General features: G+C 40.2%; 1 protein-coding gene across 4 annotated transcripts in view; it reads left to right on the plus strand.

The window, feature by feature from the left end:
* TRIO (trio Rho guanine nucleotide exchange factor) overlaps positions 1–18,098 on the plus strand; it is a 259,879-nt gene extending 241,781 nt beyond the window's left edge. Inside the window, exons 48-57 of one of the 4 annotated variants that reach the window (XR_001411877.1) lie at positions 458–673; positions 5,468–5,715; positions 6,468–6,606; positions 6,854–6,881; positions 7,746–7,908; positions 9,981–10,102; positions 12,583–12,661; positions 13,313–13,513; positions 13,940–14,078; positions 15,602–18,098. Coding sequence is in view for 3 of the 4 variants with exons in the window: in XM_014940884.1 (XP_014796370.1) it covers positions 458–1,227; positions 5,468–5,715; positions 6,468–6,606; positions 6,854–6,881; positions 7,746–7,908; positions 9,981–10,102; positions 12,583–12,661; positions 13,313–13,513; positions 13,940–14,078; positions 15,602–16,144 (2,432 nt within the window). In the remaining variant the exon portion in view is untranslated. Of the gene's footprint in view, positions 1–457; positions 1,228–1,798; positions 2,005–5,467; positions 5,716–6,467; positions 6,607–6,853; positions 6,882–7,745; positions 7,909–9,980; positions 10,103–12,582; positions 12,662–13,312; positions 13,514–13,939; positions 14,079–15,601 lie in introns of those variants that run through there. The other 3 variants (XM_014940884.1, XM_014940885.1, XM_014940886.1) reach the window with 3 other exon arrangements.
* The last annotated feature ends 2,781 nt before the right edge of the window (positions 18,099–20,879 follow it).

Consider the following 20,879-nt stretch of genomic DNA (forward strand, 5'->3'; position numbering starts at 1 on the left):
GGCAACAACACTCAGATTCTGCAGAAGAAAAGTAGAAGATGATAGTCTCTGCTGTGACACTAGAAGGTTCTTGCTGTATTTTTTTATCAATCGGTTGTTGCCCCAATCTAGATTTTTTTAAAAAAAAAAGTTGTAATGGATGGAACAACGAGCTGAGAATTTGGAGCCACGCCTGTTTTTTCCCAGCTTGGCTGCTGACTGACAATGTGATCCTAAAGGAAAACATTTCTCCCTGGTTTCAGATTTTCCATCTTTAATAGAGGTACATATAGCAGGTCATGAAGGTGTGATGTAGAAAAATGACTTGAGACCTATGGCACAACCAGCATTGCTAAGGGCATTTATCTTACTTGAACAGCACTCCCCTTTTGCCAGTAAACATGCCTGTTTTAAACTGTTCCTGTTCCCTTTCCTGCCCTCCTTTCCCCGATCGCCTCCCCCCCCGCCCCCATTGCAGCCTTGACGTCCCCAATCGAGTACCAGAGGAACCACAGCAGTGGTGGAGGCGGCAGCGGGAGCAGCAGTGGTAACAGCAGCGGCCCCAGCAGCTGTAGTGGCATCCCCAGCTCCAGCCGTAGCCGGCCATCCCGGATCCCCCAGCCTGTCAGACACCATTCCCCAGTCCTGGTCTCCTCTGCAGCCTCGGCCCAAGCAGAGGCAGACAAGATGTCAGGTATGTCCATTCACAATCTCTCCCTGCCACACTACAACACCTCCTTAGAAACTGGCCTGAGCCAGCCAGACAGGCACCCTCCCAATGCAGAACCGGATGGTCCTCAGAGAGAAGCTGAGCAGATTCCCAAGATGAAAGTAATTGAAAGTCCCAGGAAGACAGCGGGAAACATTTCTGGCTCGGTTGATGGAGCCCAGAAAGACTCACGTGGAAGCTCAGAGGACAGTCGATCAAGAAACAGCATAGGATCACTGACGCTTGGGAAGCCAAGGCCAGGAGCCATCTCACCAATGAACTCTCCTCTCTCCACGACTTTCCCTTCTCCTTTTGGCAAAGAAACCTTTCCGCCCAGCAGCCCCCTGCAGAAGGGCTCCTTTTGGAGCTCCATCCCAGCATCCCCTGCCAGCCGCCCTGGCTCCTTCACTTTCCCTGGGGACAATGACTCCCTGCAGCGGCAGGTCCACCGCCACTCTTCACACAGCAAGGACACAGACCGCATGAGCACATGCTCCTCGACCAGCGAGCAGTCAGTTCACTCCACCCAGAGTAATGGGGTAAGAGCGGAGCACCTCTGTCCTGCGAGCTCTTCTAAAACCTTCCCATGCTCCCTTTCTGTGCGTTACCATCACTCTCCGTACTAACTTCTGGCTCTCCAGTGCTGTACTGCTCTGAAATAATCAACTGTTCGGATCTCTTCTGCACATTAAAACAACAAAAATTGCCTACCTCTCTGTGTATGTATACATACAACCATGGATATGTATACAGACACAAAAGCAACTGCTAACATTAGATGCAATTTCTGCCTCTGCTGAAAACATAGATCACTAGGCTGATACGTACTAACTTGCTCCCCTTGCTTTTTTCGTCTCTAATTTGAAGGCACATAATTAACATGCTGAAGCGTGGCAGCCAGAGCACCTTGGGGTACGCATTGCGGCCAGCACTTAAATCTGACTTCAAGATTTTGGCAGATTGCCTTGGGGCTTTTTTCCCTTTCACGCATAAATCCGCCACCGTTGTCCTGTTGAGGTTTAACTTCATGGAGACATCTACAGTACATTCCCTGGGATGCTTGATTTTTATTTTTTATTAATTTATTTTTTTTCCCCCCTCTCCTTTCAGCCTTAGTTGATGTACAACATTCTCTTTTTAAATCCTGTGTCTGATCAAGGAAGCTTCCTCCAATCCACTCAAAATAGGCCAACAAAACCTAGCTAAAGTAATCCTCCTTCTACTACAACCAAAACAAATAGCGGCTCCACTTGTCTTTTCTGCTTTGTAAGAAGAACTGGTTTAGGGCCTCTGGAGATTCAACCTTTTAGTATACGCTTGGTATGTTTGTGCGGAAAGCTGGGGTATCATCAGAATCCACATTCTCTGTAATAACGTCCACCAGGAAATGCAACACAGCAATCACAGAGGCATGTGCGAATATAACGCAAAAGGTTGGAGGCACTTGCCGTGGATGTGGTAGGCAGGCTACGGTGCCTTTCTTTTTTAAACTCGCATTTGATTTTTCTCTCACTAAATGTTGTGTTCACCAATGTTTGTTTTTCCACTCTTTCACAAATAGTATGCAATACCAATTTTGCAAACCACCTAACTTGCCAGACCTTTTTTTAAATGCATGCATTTCTTTATAGAACTGTTTAACACACAGAGCTTTCTTGACTTCTTAGTTCTTACACTTACTTTTATAATAGCTTCAGAAGAAAAAATTTGCTTTGCATGTGTCGTATTTTTATCCCAGTCTTCCTTCAGCTTTTCATTTGGTTTAGCTCTATCTTGTGTTTACCTTCAGTCTAGCAAAATGTGATGATAATATAATATCTGGGGTAATTTGAGTATTTTGCAATTACTGCACAGGATGTGAATCAAGATGGTTGTACTTTTTATATGCAGAGAAGACTTGCGTAATATTAATTGATGTCGTTCCATTAAAAATAGAGAGAGGGAGAGTCGGAATAGCACCGAGTTTTCAAAACACTTGAATTTTCATACTATCTCAGCAAAGACACCATGGCTTCTTTTTATCTTACTGTAAAACATAATATCTGAATGCATGCCTTCTGCTTCACAACTAATTTTTTTTTTAGTTTGGTAACTGAAGTGGGTCATAATTCGTCATTTACAACCTCATTTCTAGACCATATTTAGCAGGATTCCACACCACATTCAACACGCTAGAGAAAACTGGTTGTGAAGGTTTATTTTGATGTGTGTATTTATATGCACACATGGTTACGGTTGGTTACTTGTGGAAAAGTTACTTCTAGGAAGAATAATTGCATTTGCTGGTATTTCAGGAATATGGGAAGAATTTTTTCTAATTTGATTTTCCCTCCTCCTCTAATCCCATAATTGAGGTCAGTGATGACCAGCAGAACTTGCTGTAGAAAAACATTAACTGTGCAAGAATAATTACTTCCTTGCAAGGCAAATGAAAAGGCTATCTTTCTGTGGTGAGAATGAATTCTGATTTAAACACATTCACAAGAACGTTTGCCACATAGTAGTTACCAGGCACTTGTTTATTTAACAAATTTATTTAACAAATTCCTTGTTGAAAATAAGAAATATTCAGAGTTTAATATGATCCTTCAAGACTTAACTATTAAAAAGAAATGGTCTGACCATTCACAATCTCTCATGCTTCAGAAAAGGTCAGTCCTGCAGTTATAAAAATTTGACTGCATGTGAAGAAACAGTATGGTCTGACCATTCACAATCTCTCATTCTTCAGAAAAGGTCAGTCCTGCAGTTTTAAAAATTTGACTGCATGTGAAGAAACAGTATGTTCAGGAATAGTGTGTGGGACAAGGTTCGGGGCTTAGGTTGGTTTTGCAGCTTCAGCCTTCCCTTCATCTCGCCCTGTAAGTCTAACAGGAGTTAACAAAGGCAGCTTTCTCTGAATAGACTTGTTTTTCATCTAGCTAAAAGAATCTAGCAAGTTGTAATCCTAATTTAGAAAATGACTGAAAATGAGACTGACTTTTTGATTCTACTGTTTCCAGTTTGCCTAAATAATGGGGCAGGGCTTGCTAATACAAAAGACCATGCAGACAGTCCTCTAAGCTACACAAAATGAGTTCTACCACTAGAAATACAGCATCTGGAATTAAAATAAATATCCTTTAGTAGAGGAACAAGCCAGGATGACATCTATCTCTCTGTGGTAGCATTTGCTTCATTATCCTGATAGGGGAGAAAATATGGAATGGACTTTGATGATCCATTTAAATAAAATAGTCCAGCTAGAATAAAATGTACAGGCTGGAAATCCAAGCATCAATGTGCTGAACATGCTATGAATGAGTAATCTGAGACTGTTCCTTTCCAAATGTCTTGGTTTCTTAGCCAAAGGACTCATGGGGAAGCACAGGCACCGAGAGATGGAGTGACTTGTGCAAGGCCATTAGCAGACTGGAAGAGAACGTGGTTTTCAGGGCTGGGAGTGTCCCGTGCTGTCCACTGACCCGGGCTGCATCTCCTCAGCACTGAGGGGAGAAATAGTGGACAGTTTTGAGAAAAAAGGTGACACTGTTTCAAACCTGTGTGCCGAGCTTTCCACTCACTGCTAGCACAGACATGGTACTAAGATATAGTTATGCTATATAAGCAGTAGTAGTCTCCAGCTACAGCTGGGTACCGATGCCCTTCTTCAACTTAGCTACCACTAAGCAATAGTGAGCCCTCCCTGGTAGTGACCTGAAACAGTTTGAAGTAAGAACAGAGACAAAACACAAGGGGACACACACATGCTTCCTGTCACATCATTAATAGGCCATTCACTTTGGTTTTAACTTGTTTCAAGACGAAGTATCTTATTTCAGGGAATAGGTTGCATAGTCTGATAATAGACTTCCATTTATTAAACCTCATGCATGCAAATAGACAAAATGAGATTTAGTTTTGAAAAATAATAATTGCCAGTGGATTCATGGACAGGAGAAGACTTTTTGTTCTGAAAAGTAGTATGGCTTTTAATGTACACCTGATCAGCCAGAATTAAGCCATAATTTGCTTTCTGCAAATGCTCGGTGGGGAAATAAACAACGTTCATGAACGCTAGTTGAAAGTGTATGAAAAACAGCTAACATTCAGCTCTCAGTCACTAATCAGTTAAAGTGAGATTTCCAGCTTAATTCTGATAGTTCAGTGGGCCTGTTTTGCCCAAGAAATGAATAATTTCTTATTTTAGAAATTTACCTCATCCTGTGTGTTAAAAGGAATAAACCTGATTATACAGATTCAACCAGAGACAAGCCTTGTGGTTTTGAGATGCTCTGTCAAAACCTATTTTGTTCTTTTGTACCTTGTCATATTTTCTGTGCAGAAGGCTGGTGTCTGAGATCTGACAAATAGTGCTAGGAAACACTAGATGTATTTTTTGTTGTTGGATTTTCCAGAGTTTGAAGTAATGATTATCATTTTGTAACTGCAGCTGTAAGACCATGAAAAACAGTCCTACGTGCTGTACTGTAGTTGTGTTTCCTGATGAAGATGCGAGGCTCAGTGTATGAGCTTGAAAGGAAGACCAGTTGAGATCTATGTATAAAGTGAGCAGGGGGAATAAATTTCTGCAGCAGCTCCATGTGAAGGTTTTCAAAGATCAAACTAATTTGCATAAGATATATAGACATAGGCAGCTCTGTTTTTTGACTAAAGCTTAAGTTACGTGGATTATGCAGGTAATGTAGCAGGCCAAGAACAGCCTGTCATCTTCATGAACTTTAAACTTGATCCTTCTGTTTTTTCCCCTCTCTTTCTGCTTCCAATTGACACTTGCAGAGTGAAAGTAGCAGCAGTAGCAATATCTCCACCATGCTGGTGACACACGATTACACGGCAGTGAAGGAGGATGAGATAAATGTCTACCAAGGAGAGGTCGTGCAGATCCTAGCCAGCAACCAACAGAACATGTTTTTGGTGTTCAGAGCCGCCACTGATCAGTGCCCCGCAGCCGAGGGCTGGATTCCCGGCTATGTCTTGGGGCATACCAGTGCAGTCATCATTGACAACCCTGATGGAACCATCAAGTGAGTACCTGGATGTGTGTAGAAGGGGAGGAGGAAAAGCTTCCAATTTAGACAAGGCTTTTTAACCAAAAGTTGATGAGATCTTTGAGAAATAAATGAACATCAAGGAAGATGAGTACTTGAGAGGTCCCTTAGCAAACTTCAAAATACAAGCTAGTAAGAGCCCAGAAGCATATATTATTTATTAAAAAGTTGTGGTAGTGCAATCTTCTGGGAAAGATGATGAAAGAACACCTGATACAAAAGCAGCAATAGCTACTGCTTTATTTAATAAAATGAGTCATTGGGCTAGACATCTTTGTTTAGGACAACAGTGAAACAACATTTCGGAGTTCCTAGCCTTCTGCTTTGACCCAGAAACCTGTTGAAAATGACTGGTTGTGCTAGGAAGATCTCTCTCAAATCTGCAATGAAAGTTCTTAGCCCTAAAGCTTCTATAGGCTGTATTTTATACAAATTTCATACTGGTCATTGCTCAGTTTGATTGACAGTTTGTATTTTCATATAGAAAGTTTAACATTTGAGCAATGATTTCAAGAAATCCTGAACTACAGATTAATCTTGCTGGCTTGCTTACAGTCTAACCAAGGTAGCATCTCTTATGGAGTACGTAAGGTACTTCATTTCAGTATACTTTAATACAATGAAATAACATTTTGACATACTTTTCCAATGCTGTTTTAAATTAGAGAGTATAATACGTAACATGGATTTGAAAAAAAACTAATCAAAGTTTAATGTTCTGTACTCAGGAAGTCAACGTCTTGGCACACAGCACTCCGTTTAAGGAAGAAATCTGAGAAAAAAGATAAAGACGGCAAAAGGGAAGGCAAGCTAGAAAATGGTTACCGCAAATCCCGAGAAGGACTTGCCAACAAGGTTTCTGTAAAGGTAAGCGTTACAAAGATGTAGTAGTTTCAAAAAACTTGTGTTGTGATATCTTTAAAAGTAACTTCTAGCAGAATTTCATGTGAAGGAATTAGAAGTAACAGTGGTTTTAATGGATAGTGTTTGCCAAATCTGAAAACAGGAAGATATCACACTTGCAGGCTCAAAGATTATATAGCATAAAGATGCTGCAGAAAGAGTGTTATTATAAGGTTATCAGGACATTAATTCTTTAATTTCTCCTTTTCAGCTTCTCAACCCCAATTACATTTATGATGGTAAGTTGCTTTAATTTTTAATAGTTGCAGTAAATACAGTTTGATTAAAACAGTATTTACGTTTTTTAGATTTGCTTGATGTCAGGAACTGAGTTTTCTATCAAAATATACATAGGCCCATTTTGGATAAGGGAGACAAATATGACATATTTCATTAACTATTTTTTTAAGATGTGAGGAGCACATTTTTGTTCACAAGTCCAAAACAACATAAACCACAAGGACCATGTGACATGTTCTATATGGAGACTGTATGGAAGTCAGGCCTTGCTGAATTTGCAAAATAACTAGGCCAGGAGTTGGAGCCGCTTCATTTTTAACCTTGCTCCCTAGGAAACAAAGCCTCTCCGGTGCAGAGGCTGATCAGGACAAAGATAGTGGCCCTCTGGATTCAGAGCCAAACTGGGTTTTCATCTTAATACACAGAACCAAACTTTTTGAGTTTCACCTGTGAAAAAGGGAAACTGCTACAGTGCCTCAGTTGGATGAGTGAGGTGTTTTGTCTTACCTTTGGCAAGAGATTTTTGCAGAGAGAGGCTAGCTGAGCTCATCCTTCAGTACTTTCCACTGTAGGTTTGCCTCAGCTTGCCATAAACAGGGTGTTTGGTTCACCATGGTAGGCTTCAGGGTTATCCGTGGCATAGCAGTAGTGTTGTCTCCAAGTTCACACAGAGAAGAATTCACTAGCTCTGGATACCTCCAGTAAGAGGCCAAACCATGAATGTGCTCCAAGGGTAGAGGGGTAGATACACCATGGAGATTTAAAGTACCTTACTACTTTGTCTAATAAAGCAGAGTGAAAAGAATAGAAAAGCAAATTTATTAACTTCAATTGACTTAATACCATTCATTTTCTTTTTCCAGTTCCCCCAGAGTTTATAACACCATTGAGTGAGGTAACATGTGAGACAGGAGAGACCATCGTGCTTAGGTGTAAAGTCTGTGGTCGCCCCAAGGCTTCAGTTACTTGGAAAGGTCCTGATCATAACACACTGAGCAATGACGGTCATCACAGCATTTCGTACAGGTACAGCAATTTGTGTAATGTTCAACAGGGACTGCTGAAACTTCTATTTTCTATTTGTACCCTTGGCACAGGATAGCTTTTGGCTTTGAGGCATAAAGATAGGGTTGCCCTCAGGCAGAAATATTCTGTGATTTTCTGGAAATGTTGTGTAACTTCTATGTATGGCTGAGGTACCCGAATGTCATATTCAGTTGATTTTTAAAAACAAGAGAAAATTCAGCTGGTATTTCTGATTACCTATTGCAGAAGCCATTGTGATTCTGTGACGCTGACCTAGTGCTTTAACCAGAACAGTATGTTGTGACATGCCTTCCTGCCAATCCCTTATTTCCATTAGTAGCATACCATCATTTTGGAGGGAGGTGACTGTTTTCAGATCACGCTGCAGTATTTTGCAAAGAAAAGCCTCTGGTTCCCACTGACATGGCAATGTCACTGTCTTTATTGTTGAAGCACAGAAATGAACATTTTTGTCTAGTTTTAGCTTTGCTATGATAGAACCTAGCAGACTAGCTGGTAACCTGATTAATAAGGGAAAATGCTGCATTTTGGAATGTGAAACTGCATGTTAGAAGAGGGTTTTTTCTGAAAAAGCATTCTTTTATATACAGAAAATGTTGTTTGATGAGTAACTTGAGTGTGAAGAAATGTTCACGAATTACGTTCTCAATTCAGAATGTAGGATTTCCTTTGTGAAAACTTGCTCATTAATAGCCAGAAGAGTATATTCTCTTCTTAGAAGTTGTGTGATATAGCCCAACTTACCTGCAAACTTGATGGCATGTTATACTGTTCTTTTTTACCTCCTGCTGCTGCTGCTTTTTCCTTTTCATTGGGTACATTTTTTTTATGGGGAGGCAGAGGCATTGTGGCAGCCTTGCTACTGCATCCAGGGCTATTTTGAGATGAGTTTAGAGTTAGATTCGCTGTGATTCGTTACTGTTGCAGAATTATATCCTTTAAATCAGGCTGGCTGTGGCTGATAGATTTTTAGAAACAATACTAATGAATTATTCTTAAGCTGGGGAGGGGTGTCATCTTACTGTGTTCCTAAGATTCACATTCATTTTTTTCCCCTGAAATTAAGTCTTGTGGTGAAGACCATAGCAAATAGGTTTTAGTTCAGTCAGTCAAGTGACTTGCAGTAACTGGGATGAATCCAAAGGAACGCAATAGGAATGATAGTAAATCTTGAAAATATGCCTTATTGTGAAAGAATAACACATTGTTAGGGTTGTTTTGAGCCTAGAGGTGAAAAGTGTAGGGAGAACTTGCCAAGTATTCACATTTGTGAGGGACTTTTGCAAATAAAATGATCTGCTGTTCATGTCCATGGCAGATGGTCAAAAAAGTACTAAAAGTGAATTGCACAGAGTGAGATTAAAGTAGACATTTAAAGTCAAACCATCAAATAAAAAGATGGGTTCGGCTGTGAGAAGGATTAAGGAAGAGCCTGCAGAATCTTTCTCCCGTGATCTCACATAGCTTATTGCTGTTCTGCCCTCGGGCTGACAGAAAACTTCAGTCCTTCTTAATTCTCCCAGACTCTGAGGTCTCCAAAGTTGTGCTGAGGTCGTCTTTTGTATTGAAGGGGAGAGCTTTCATACAAGGGATGAAAGCACTGAAAGTACAAATGTTAGATCAGCTTCTATATGCTGGGAGTCAGGGATGAAAACTAACCTTTCAGAAAAAACAATGATGGATCATTATGTCAATACAGCTTCTCATATTTGAAGGAAGTAGAGGAAGCAGGAAGAAACAGGGGAGGCATTTGTTTTGTCAAACACAATGGAGCTTGGGATGCGCTGAGGCAAAGTGTCAGTGAGGATGTTTTTCTAATAGTCTGTAGGACATTCCAAGATAGTTGATGAACAACTGTGATGAGCACAAAGTGCTCAAACTCTGGTAGACGCTTCTGAAGTGGCAGGGACAGGGTTAATAGTGTTTGTCCAGAGAGAGACAGAGTCTGGAGATAAGAAATATTAACAGTATCAACCTAACTTTGTCTGATTTCTCTACCTTAAGGTTTGTAAAATTAGTATAAAGTTAATGGTTGCCATTGTGTTTCCCAGTGACTTAGGAGAGGCTTCACTGAAAATCATTGGAGTGACTGCAGAAGACGATGGTATCTATACGTGTATAGCTGCAAACGATATGGGTTCGGTTTCATCTTCCGCCAGTCTACGAGTTTTAGGTAGGCCTGTCTCTCTGGGTTTTTTAATGTAATTACATTCAAAGTGTCTGGTACCCATAGTACAGGAAAGAGAAGACCCCAGCTCTTGGGCATCCCTCTGTTAAAGAAGTATTATAACAAACCTTTCCGTCTCTGATAATTACTTGTTTCAGCAGGTATAGATGCACTTTTAGCATGTAACTAGTTAGAGGTTCATACAGACTCCTACAGAGTCAGAGATTCCTACACAATATTGTCAACAGGCATTTACCTTATCTGTCAATTCTAGTTCAGACGTACTAAAAATGTGATTTTATCATCTGCATTCTGAGTTTAGTCTCAATTAATGTTATCACGCTAACGTGTAATTTCTAAAGTGTACGGATAAGAAAGGAGTAGCATTGCTCTTTATTTTAATATGCTCCTTTGCTTTAATTGTGAAGCCATAGCATTTAGGAGAACATTGAACTGTTCCTCGTTTTTGTATCATGGATCTACACTTAAATTATATTTTAGTACCTGAAGTGAGACAACCTGAATGTTTGTAAGAGAACAAAAAGGAAACCTGCAAAGATGAAAAGTGCCTGGGTTTTGGAGGCAGCAAGGTTAAAAAAAAAAAAAAAATTTACTTGATGTGTTTGATGGCATAGGGATGTTTTAGTGTGTGTTTGTACATTCAGTTGTTCTTCTCTTAGTGTTCAGGATCCTCCATTATTAGAATTAGGGAAAACACAGGGAGACTGCAGGATAGCAGGCTTTCTTACATGCTGTTTATAACAATTGATGCTATCCTGGTCCTTTAATCTATTGAGAGGCCCATATATTTATCCATTGGTCAGAATTAATTAATTTATTCATTCATTCATTTTAGGTGAAATAGCTCTGTCTCAAATTGACTCATGTAAAAGAAAATAAGATACAAAGTGTTGTATTCTGTCTTTGTACGTCTGTCCCAGCTGATAATTGGGACCGGTACAGTTGTCCTGAACCTCTCCAAAATATCTTCTTTCTTCCCTTTTTTTCAAAAAAAACTTTACTGTTTTTCTGGCATGTTGAAACCAGACTATGAAAGGTGTATCCCTTCCAAAACCTCATCTGAAATTTTTCGGGGTTTGTAATCAGTGCTGCTGCTTCGAGCTCAGCCTCAGTCAGTGCCATACTGCCAAACATATTGAGGTAGTGATTATTCCGGCACTTCCTGCTCACTGACCCAAGACAGCCACTAGTTAAGCCCTAAGATGGATGTGTTGCAATATATAAAAGAGACAGAAAATAAAATTTTGGTCTTTACACTAATGTTTCCTGAAAAATAAAGGGGTTTTTTTCAGGTAGCTGCTACACTATCCAATCACTTTTTTTTTTTTTTTCCCCAGTGGCAGGTATACTGTTGATAATGAGACATAACATAAGATACCTATTCTTTTTCTTGTTTCCTTCAACTTGTCAAGGTTACTTATTCCTGTACAGACAATTCTCACTGCATCTGAATTAGTTCCACTACAGAATTTGTTCTGCTGCATTGCCTGGGCTGCTTTGTGTGTAATCCAGTTTGTCTTGCTGCCATCCTGTGTCATATGGGGATTAACAGGGCAGCGGGCAGCGTGATTCCACTGTTGGTATCTCAACCGAGGAAGCTTTCTAGTAGGGGAGTAAAAAGCTCTCGATGGACAAGAATCAGTTTGAAACTGTGTGCTTTAAGGAACTCGTGTAATGAGCGTCCTTCCTAACAGCAGTACAAACAGTGATTATGCCAGAATCAGAGTCACAGAAGTCTTGTAGACTAAACTACTGTTTTTCAGCCACAGTCTTTGGTCTTACTGACTTTTTCCAAAAGTAAGTGTTCGTTTTCAATCAAAACTAAACCAGATTTTGGTATGTCTTGGTTACTCTGCAACTGGACTCCAAAAGACAGGCGGCTGTATTTTGCTAGCCTTTCCACTCAGCCCTACTAATACTTTTACAAAGAAGTTCTGGCCCCAGTTTATCTGGAGCTATCCTAGCCTTTGTTTCCCCAGTCCATAAGAGCAAAATTAAAACTCTAAGGCTGTAGCACAAAGTAAGGTTTCAACATCAAACCATTAAGTCTTTTTCAGTCCTCTGGACTTGAAGGACTTCCCATTTGATTGTAGTCAATTCTTGTGCATTATCTTGTGTAAAGAGTAAAGAGTGCTCTTTACCTTTTGTTGCTGTAGTAGTCTTTATAAACCATTGATGAAGTAGTTTATTACAGGGAGAATTTTCTTTCTGAGCTGCAAGAGGATGGGCAGTATGAGGCCATGAGCTGCTTTTCAATACAGACACACTCAGCTACAAAAGAAAAATGATAGGGGCCAGTCTGACTGAGGCAAATTCTTCCTGAAATCTATTCCCAAACTGAATATGAAGTCCAAATATTACTCCTTTTGTAAACATCTGAAACAATACATTGGTTAGGATGACAACAATTTAGTTCTGAGAAGTATCTGAGTGTATTAAAATTTGGCTGTACTGTCCTTTTTTAGGTCCTGGAAGTGATGGGATCATGGTAATCTGGAAAGACAACTTTGATTCCCTCTACAGTGAAGTGGCTGAGCTTGGCAGGTGCGTTCTGTATGCTGAGCTCCAAAGCTATCTACGTTAAAATATTAACTTCTCTTTCTAAAAATGAAATTCTATTTGAAAAATAGTTATCATATGAGCCTAAAAGACTAGAATTGCATTGTATTAAATCAAAATGAGTAAGCAAAGATGTCACCAGCACTAGATGGCACTGCATAAACAGAACGTATTTAGGCTGAAGTGGTATCATGGATTAAGGGGCTATTATTTTTGTAAGAATGCCTTACAGTGACTGATGCTGCTTCTGTAGTGAAGCTCTCCTAAACCTTTTTATTTAGGGATGACAGTTACAGGCAAAAAAAAGTCTGAAAATGGGCAAAGTGTATGAGTACGTATGAGTAGAATGTGCATTTGTCCAACTTAATGTTTCAACCTTTGAAAGCTGGATGCTACTCTGACTTGAGTTCTTTGCAATGCAATAAAACAGATGTCTGTCAGGAGATAATTATTTATACAGGCACATTTTGCAGAAGATTCATGCACTGAAAACTTTTGTTTATGTCCAGAAACTGGTCTGTAAGGGTAGTTTATTAGAGATGTAAATTTAGATCTCTCTCAGGATATCTTTCAAGGTGAAGGTAGGACCTTGCTGCATCTCTTGGTTAATTCTTTTCTTTCAATATTGTATTTCAGGGGCAGATTTTCTGTCGTTAAGAAGTGTGACCAGAAGGGAACCAAGCGAGCAGTAGCCACTAAGTTTGTGAATAAGAAGTTGATGAAGCGAGACCAGGTTACCCATGAACTTGGAGTCATGCAGAATCTCCAGCATCCCCAGCTCATTGGCCTTCTTGATACCTTTGAGACCTCCACCAACTACATACTAGTGTTAGAAATGTGTGTAAACTCCAACATTGTCTGTAAAATGCAATCTCTACACTGACTTTCTGGGGCATTTATAGTGGTTTATGAATAAGGAACTTCAAGATTTCATAGAAGTTTGAAAACACCTAAGTAAAATATTGCAGTTGTATGATGCTGTTATTAAAATGTTGAGTTTAATACTCAGAAGGAAAGAATTTGAGATATTAAACTGATATGTGGATGATTATCTTAGCCTGAAGGTCCAGGAATTATTTTATATCAAGTGGTTGAACAAGTCAATTAGGAATGCTGTGATCTGGTAGCTTGATAACAAATCTCCTCTTCATACCCTAGTTCTCTGTCTTCTAAGTACTGCAGGCTACAGTTCTTCCTGCCAAGTTTTTCTTTTGGTTTTGATCTATGGATTAATCCAAAATATAACCCTTGTAATTCCAATAGGGCTGACCAGGGTCGCCTTCTAGACTACGTCGTACGATGGGGAAACCTCACAGAAGGGAAGATCAGACTCTACCTGGGAGAGATTCTGGAAGCTGTGCAGTATCTTCACAACTGCAGAATAGCACATTTGGACCTAAAGGTAAGGAATGAATGGGATTTCTGGCAGTGTGCACCGTTTCAGGCATAAAACCCTTCTTCTTCTTCTTCTAGGAAACTTACAGCTGAGAACATAGAACTGTGAATTGCTTGAGACTGTATGAAGGGTATGGGTCAGGGCTCCATCCCCGAACACTTTAGATCACTCAAGCCAGCAAAGCAGAAACTTTGAATTCCCTGTGCTTTCTCTTTAAACCTTGCTGACCCTGTGTGGTCCTTTGCGCTGGAAATAATTGTGGATGGGAACAGTCTTGTTTGGTTTTTACTTATTTATTCATTTGTTTGTTTACTCTCTGAGAAACTCGCAGCAGAAGTCCATTTCTTCTTCAAGAAGCCTAGAGTTTGTTGTGAGAGAGACTCCTTTTCTTCATTCCTGCAAATCTGTTTCTCATCTTTGTATACTGAGGGCTGTGATATCTATGTGAATGGAACCTCTTTGGGCCTCTTTTCTACCCTTGGAATTTTACTTGAGCCACAAGAATTTGATGCATTCTAGTAGGAAAAGTTATATAAAGTCTTAATGTGAATATTAATTAAAGACTTACTCTTTACACTTTTTTTCCACCTGTATTTGAATAATAAGGAATTTTACCATTGCTGAGTCATCTTTGCAGCCAAAAGGGGTCATGGTGATAAAAAGCAAAAAGAGCCTGCATCTTCCCTCCACATGCTTCTGATTTCCAAGCAGAACTAGTCTGGTTCTGCATATCATGGAGACCCAAAATTTAATTTTTGTTAGTACTATATCAAGTTCACCAGTACTTCTTCCAGTCTCAGGGTACATACAGATGAACTAATTAAAAACTAGTTGTAGGTAAGTCACTCCTATTTTGCTAAGATCCCAGCTAAAGCAGCAGTAGCTTCAGAAATAAGACCATAAAAATAATTCCACTCTCAGCTCACCAAGAGTGGGGCAGTTCTCTTGAAGCCGTGTGCATCCAACAGGATCTTCATCTGCCATAGTCTCTTAACAGGCCTTGACTTCCATCTGTGCAGCTGTGTTACATTCAAGAATCACCAAGTAAACTGAATTCTGTTGAAAATTCTGACATGGTCTTAAATGCAAGGATTTTGTTGTCTCTCTGTCATAAACCAAATAGAGCAGTTGCTTTACTCACCCTATATTTGTAATTGCTGTTCTTTAAGCTTATGTTTTCAAACACAGGTTCCTGTAAGACTTTGCAGAGCTGCTGTTGTGAACATCCGCAGTATTATCTGGCAGAACTATATTTCCTGCAAAAATTATCATGCCAGCAGCTAAAACACATTCGTTGCATACTGTAGTTGGCAAGAAACTGCCTGTTGGTTGGTCTGGGGGAAGGCTTGGTAGGACTGCCTAGGAGCTTTGCAGAGCTGGCCTTCAGCAGTAATCCTTGTAGCTTGCAGATGTTTGCTGCGTTCTTGAGCTGAGAGCAGTGGCTGGGAATCACTAATGTTGGAGCCTTAAATGTGTGTTAATCTGACTTGAAAAAAAGACATTTTAACTTTTGCTTTTATGTTTTCTAGCCTGAAAATATTTTGGTGGACCAGAGTTCCACTAAGCCAACAATAAAACTGGCTGACTTCGGAGACGCAGTCCAGCTCAATACCACGTATTATATCCACCAGTTACTTGGAAACCCAGAGTTTGCAGCTCCTGAAATTATTCTTGGAAATCCTGTTTCCCTCACTTCAGATGTTTGGAGCATTGGAGTGCTCACGTATGTCCTTCTTAGTGGCGTCTCTCCTTTCCTGGATGAAAGTGTAGAGGAAACTTGCCTGAATATTTGCCGCTTAGACTTTAGTTTCCCAGATGACTACTTCAAAGGAGTTAGCCAGAAGGCCAAAGATTTTGTATGCTTCCTACTTCAGGATGACCCAGCTAAGCGTCCCTCGGCTGCACTGGCCCTCCAGGAGCAATGGCTGCAGCTGGGGAATGGCAAAAGTGCTGACAGCATTGACATATCCAGACTGACTTCGTTCATTGAGCGGCGAAAACACCAGAATGATGTTCGACCCATCCGTAGCATTAAAAACTTCTTACAGAGCAGGCTCTTGCCAAGAGTTTGACCTTGCCTGAAGTTCTCTCTCATTCTCTTTCACCTGCCAATCAATCAGACTGGAGATGGACTCCTCCTGCCAATCAATCAGACTGGAGATAGACTCCTCCTGCCAATCAATCAGACTGGAGATAGACTCCTCCTGCCAATCAGCTGTTGACTTGAATTTTGAGGAAAGCAAACCCCGAGCCAACCAGCTGCTAACGAATGTTCGTGTGCAAACGCATTCCAGGGGGACCCGCGCGGGGCGGCGCGGGGGACTGGCGATGCAGACTTCACTGGGGTGGAGGACGATAGCACTGTACTCTGCAAAAAGCAGTCACGAGCGATACAGTAACAGTATTTTATTCAGGTTTCTGCAAAAAAAATAAAATAAAATAGTTTTTTTAATAAACAAGAGTTGAATTTTGCAAGTGAACTTAACTACCGTTTTCAAGATTTATTCAAGAAAGAAATGCCTATGTTCAAAGCACTGGTGTTAAAAATGAAATCATGCCTGGAGAAGACTCACCAAAATGGCTGCCCATTGGTACAGCCTCCATTTATAACATCGGTTTTCACTTGGTCCTAGAGCTTTCCAGTTGCCTCGCCTGTATGTATCTCACGTAGCAGTGCACTGAGATCAGACTCTGCTTTTAAGTGCATCCAACCTCAAAGTTTTTGCATACAAATAGAATGAATCGTTTTGCTCTGATAAAATGTAGGCCTTACTTGTATATAGACTGTTACCTGCCTTCAGTCTGTAATTTTTTTCCCCCTTCCCCTTATCCTTTTTTTTCCCCTCCTCCTTCCTAAATGGTGGTATACCACTGTGCGGGTCTTCAGTTTGGGTCAGTGCTCACTGTCCCCTTAGAAAAGGACTTTGGGTTGGGGCCCAGCTTGCCGACCCGATTGTCAAGCAGTATACAGCAGGATGAAATACTGTAAATGCACTCATTTGGGATTTTGTTTTCTTTCATATCATGTGCAATGTTGTGGCTTTAACATTTTATGCAACTATTTATGAGGACCTCTGTTGTAACTGTAATAAATATATAGAAAAAGCACATACTTAGTACGGTGAGCTTTATGATTTTGTCTGTGTGTTTGGGGTTTTTGGGTGGGCAGGGGTGGGTGTGTTTTACCACACTGTCATTATTAGTTTAAGATGAGGGTTAGCATAGAATTTAGACAAGACTAGTCAGTTTTAAGGGTTGTTCAAAACAAAAAAAAAGAGAGATTCGTATCCCAAATCTCAAACTTGTTCAGAAGTAGGGTGACACTTTTTAAAATTTATTATTATATTCAAAATGCCAAAGTCTGACTTTCCCAAAATCAGTCTAAACACTTACTTTTTAGGATTTTCAAATCTGTGTTTACTTCTTTCTGTGAAATGAACAAATGAATTTTGTGCTCTTTGGTGAAGAATACATTCAGAAAGTAGTGGTCAGATGAGGAGAATCTGGCAGGTAATGTAATTGTCTTAGTAGCTGTTTTTAAGGTTGAAGTAATATTAACGTGAGCTATTTAAAAAGACAGAGATGGTTTTCTGTGCATCACGGAGTTCATATGGGTGTGTTGTCATCTATGTTTGTGTGAAATGCCATGTTTAATGAAACCAAGCCGACATCCCACAATAGTTAGATATATGGGTCTTAAGCCATAACCTAGCTGGGGTTAGTTTTGAGCTTTGCGGCTTCCACTGTATTCTATTTATTCCTTTTTTGTTTTTTGTTTTTTTTGTAAAGTTGTACAGAAACTTTTTAAAAGAAAACAACTGACTTCAAAACTGGATGTGTATTCGTACCAACCTCATATCATTATGTTTGTGTATTATTTTCCTTTATTGTTTTAGTTAAATTTTGCTTTATTTTGCATGTATATTTCTTTGTACAGTGACGTTACATGTTTACACAGTATGACGTGATGTAAATATTTTATTTTGCCATCAGTTATTTTGAAAAAAATTAAACATATTTGACATATTTGTCTGATCTCTTGCTTTAAGGAGTTTGAAAGTTTAGGTTTGGTTATATTTTAATTGGGCTCTGTATTTAAAAAGAAAAAAAAGTACATTATTTTATTGCCATAAAATTCATTTTAAATTGCAATGATGTATCTTTCTTTCATGCCTTACAAAATAATATTTGCCTTTGCTCTGAGTGTTGAGTGCTTTGTAGTGTCATGATTGCCTTTATAGAAACCATGCATAACTCTCTAACCATGGAAATTCATTACAGTCTTTATTAGCTAGTAAATTTTGACCAGCAGAGTTTTCTGCCAGATGTTCCCAGTTAAAGGCTGATGGGTTGTATTTCAGTTTAATGTTAAACTGGGGAACAGATTTCCCACATCTTTTACACATTCTAGATTCATTATGAAAAGTTACTTTCAAGCGTAAAGGCTTGGGTTTTGCAGCTAAACTCTGTTCGCATCCTATAAGAGATGAAGCAAAAAAGTTTTTCATTGTGTACATTTATATCTCTCTCTTTTTGCTATCGTTAATCCATTTGCAATTCAAAATGAAGTGAAAGGTCAGGGAACAACACAGAGTGTTTGTGCTTGTCACTGCATTGTATCCATGATGTTTTTCAACTCTTTTTTCCGCTGTTACCTGTCAAGTGATGAAGCAGACCCTTTATTCCTCACAATTTTATACCAAGAGAGACATTTCACATTGAGAGAGACAGAATATTCAGGAAGGACGTACTGCCAATGATGAGCCACTGGAAGCTTTTTCCATGACAGGGAAACAGATGGCAACATGCTTCATGGAAGACTTTGTATATTTAAGTTCTCTAAAATACTTTGTCTTGACTTGAAGATACACTAAACTGGGGAGAAGTTACCCACGTGCTTTACAGAGAAGTAACGCACTTGTAAGTGTTTTTAAGTAGCAGAGATATGTTCCTCCACTCATATATAAAAACGAGTGCACTGTTTCCCGGCCCTTTCCGTGGGCCCTGTAACTTGGGAAAGGTAACAGCTTTTGACAGAGGGAGGGTTTTGCACTAAAACCTTCTGTGTGGTGCAAGAGCTTCCAGCTGAAGAAAACCTGAATGATGGGCTTGGATATCTCTTCGAATGCTTTGAAGAGATAATATATGTGTAAGTCCCTTTTTCGTTTTGCTAAATTGTGTAGTCATGGCTGCAAATGCTGCTTGGACTCAGTTGGGCCCAGATCTTGTTGATTGTCCTGCAGACAACAGAGCAGCACCACAGGCTGACGAGGCAGTGGAGACCAAAGGCAGGGCTGAGAGCAGCTGGTGTGAGGTTTCTGCTGTGGGGATGTTGCAGAGCATACGGAATGGCAGTAGATTCCATAGCTGAAAGAGGGGAAAGTAGCCACAGACTAAATGGTTGTTTTTGATAACATACCCCAATCACTTCTAACTGATAGTTTAGGAGGAAGAGAAGACGTTGCCAGACTTTAAAGTCAGCGCATGTGTCAGTACTTTTCAAGTGGGTTTTGGGAGAGCAAGAGTTCTCCATTGCACGTTTGATGAACACAGCTTAGCTTGAAAACTATGGTGCAAGTGTAGAAAGCAGAAAGCCTGGCTAGATATAGTTCCATGGTCAGGGAAGCAACCTACGTTGTCCTCATAATGGGCAGAGGCCTAGCGCGTACCTGGCTGTGCTCATGAGGAGTGGGATGGGAGAGCCTGGTTTTCTCTTGTGAGAATATAGAGGTCACTGAACTGTAAGTCACCTGCAGATGGGACTATTAATATGTTGATGAACAGAAGAAAAAATAATTGTTTGTTTTCTTTCTCCAAATCTAAATGCATGTTCAGGCCACATTCAGCAAAAGCGCAATGACACAGCAAAAGCATCTGGCTTCCTGAAAAGATGTCATTACCTGTGCAAGCCTGATTAGTGGTAGAAGATGCCTGAAAATATAACGGCATGTTCTATGCATGTAACGTGCTACATGATATTGTCAGGAAACATTAAAACCCCACTGCTGAGGGTGTCAGTGTAGGACTCCAGCATAAAGAGGGGCTGGTGAGTGAGAAATGAATATAACTGGGGGGAAAAAACAGTGGCTGACTTGAGGTTAGGCCTCCCGATTCTCAAAATCTTAAGAGAAATTAAGACAGGAATATATTAACCTGCGGCTATGTGTAGTGAACCATATGAGTAGCGGGTGTTTGGTGAAGTATTTGAACAGCCAATTTTTTGCTGCAAACAGCAGCGTATTTGTGTGCTAGGGATTAGTGCAGGGAGTGTTGCCATGTCTGCTCCAGTCCAGAAGATGAGCTAAGCTTTATATACCCTTTCCCTGTGTGTATAGACTCGGTGTGGGTGTGTTACTGATTTTTCTGCTACAGAGATTCAGCTGCATGTGGATGGAGAGAGGTAGAACCAGGTAAGACTGAGTTTCTATATTTGTTTAAGTGAGCTGCAGGTATTGCAGTGGTTTTGTCACTGCTTTACACCTTAGGCTGCAACTTAAGCATTTTTTTTCTGAAACTAAATCTTGATGGAGGTTGTATTAAAGAGTAACAGATTGGTTTTGCATCTGTAGAGGTTGTACTTCCAGTACTTTTTGCACATTCACATCTGCCCAAGCAGTCAAGACAAAAGGCATTGTGTGCACTGTGAGGTAAGAGCAGAATGATCTCTCGTCGCTGCAAAGGAGCTGGTGCCCACTGTTCTCTCTCTTTGGCATCCCCAGCACCTCAGGCTTCACATGCCTGGCGGTCACCTCAGCATTTCCCAAGTAAATGCACTCTGTGCCATGCCATAACAACAAGCATCAATAC

This window comes from Calidris pugnax, unplaced genomic scaffold (assembly GCF_001431845.1).
Source record: "Calidris pugnax isolate Ruff unplaced genomic scaffold, ASM143184v1 scaffold8, whole genome shotgun sequence".
NCBI lineage: Eukaryota > Metazoa > Chordata > Aves > Charadriiformes > Scolopacidae > Calidris > Calidris pugnax.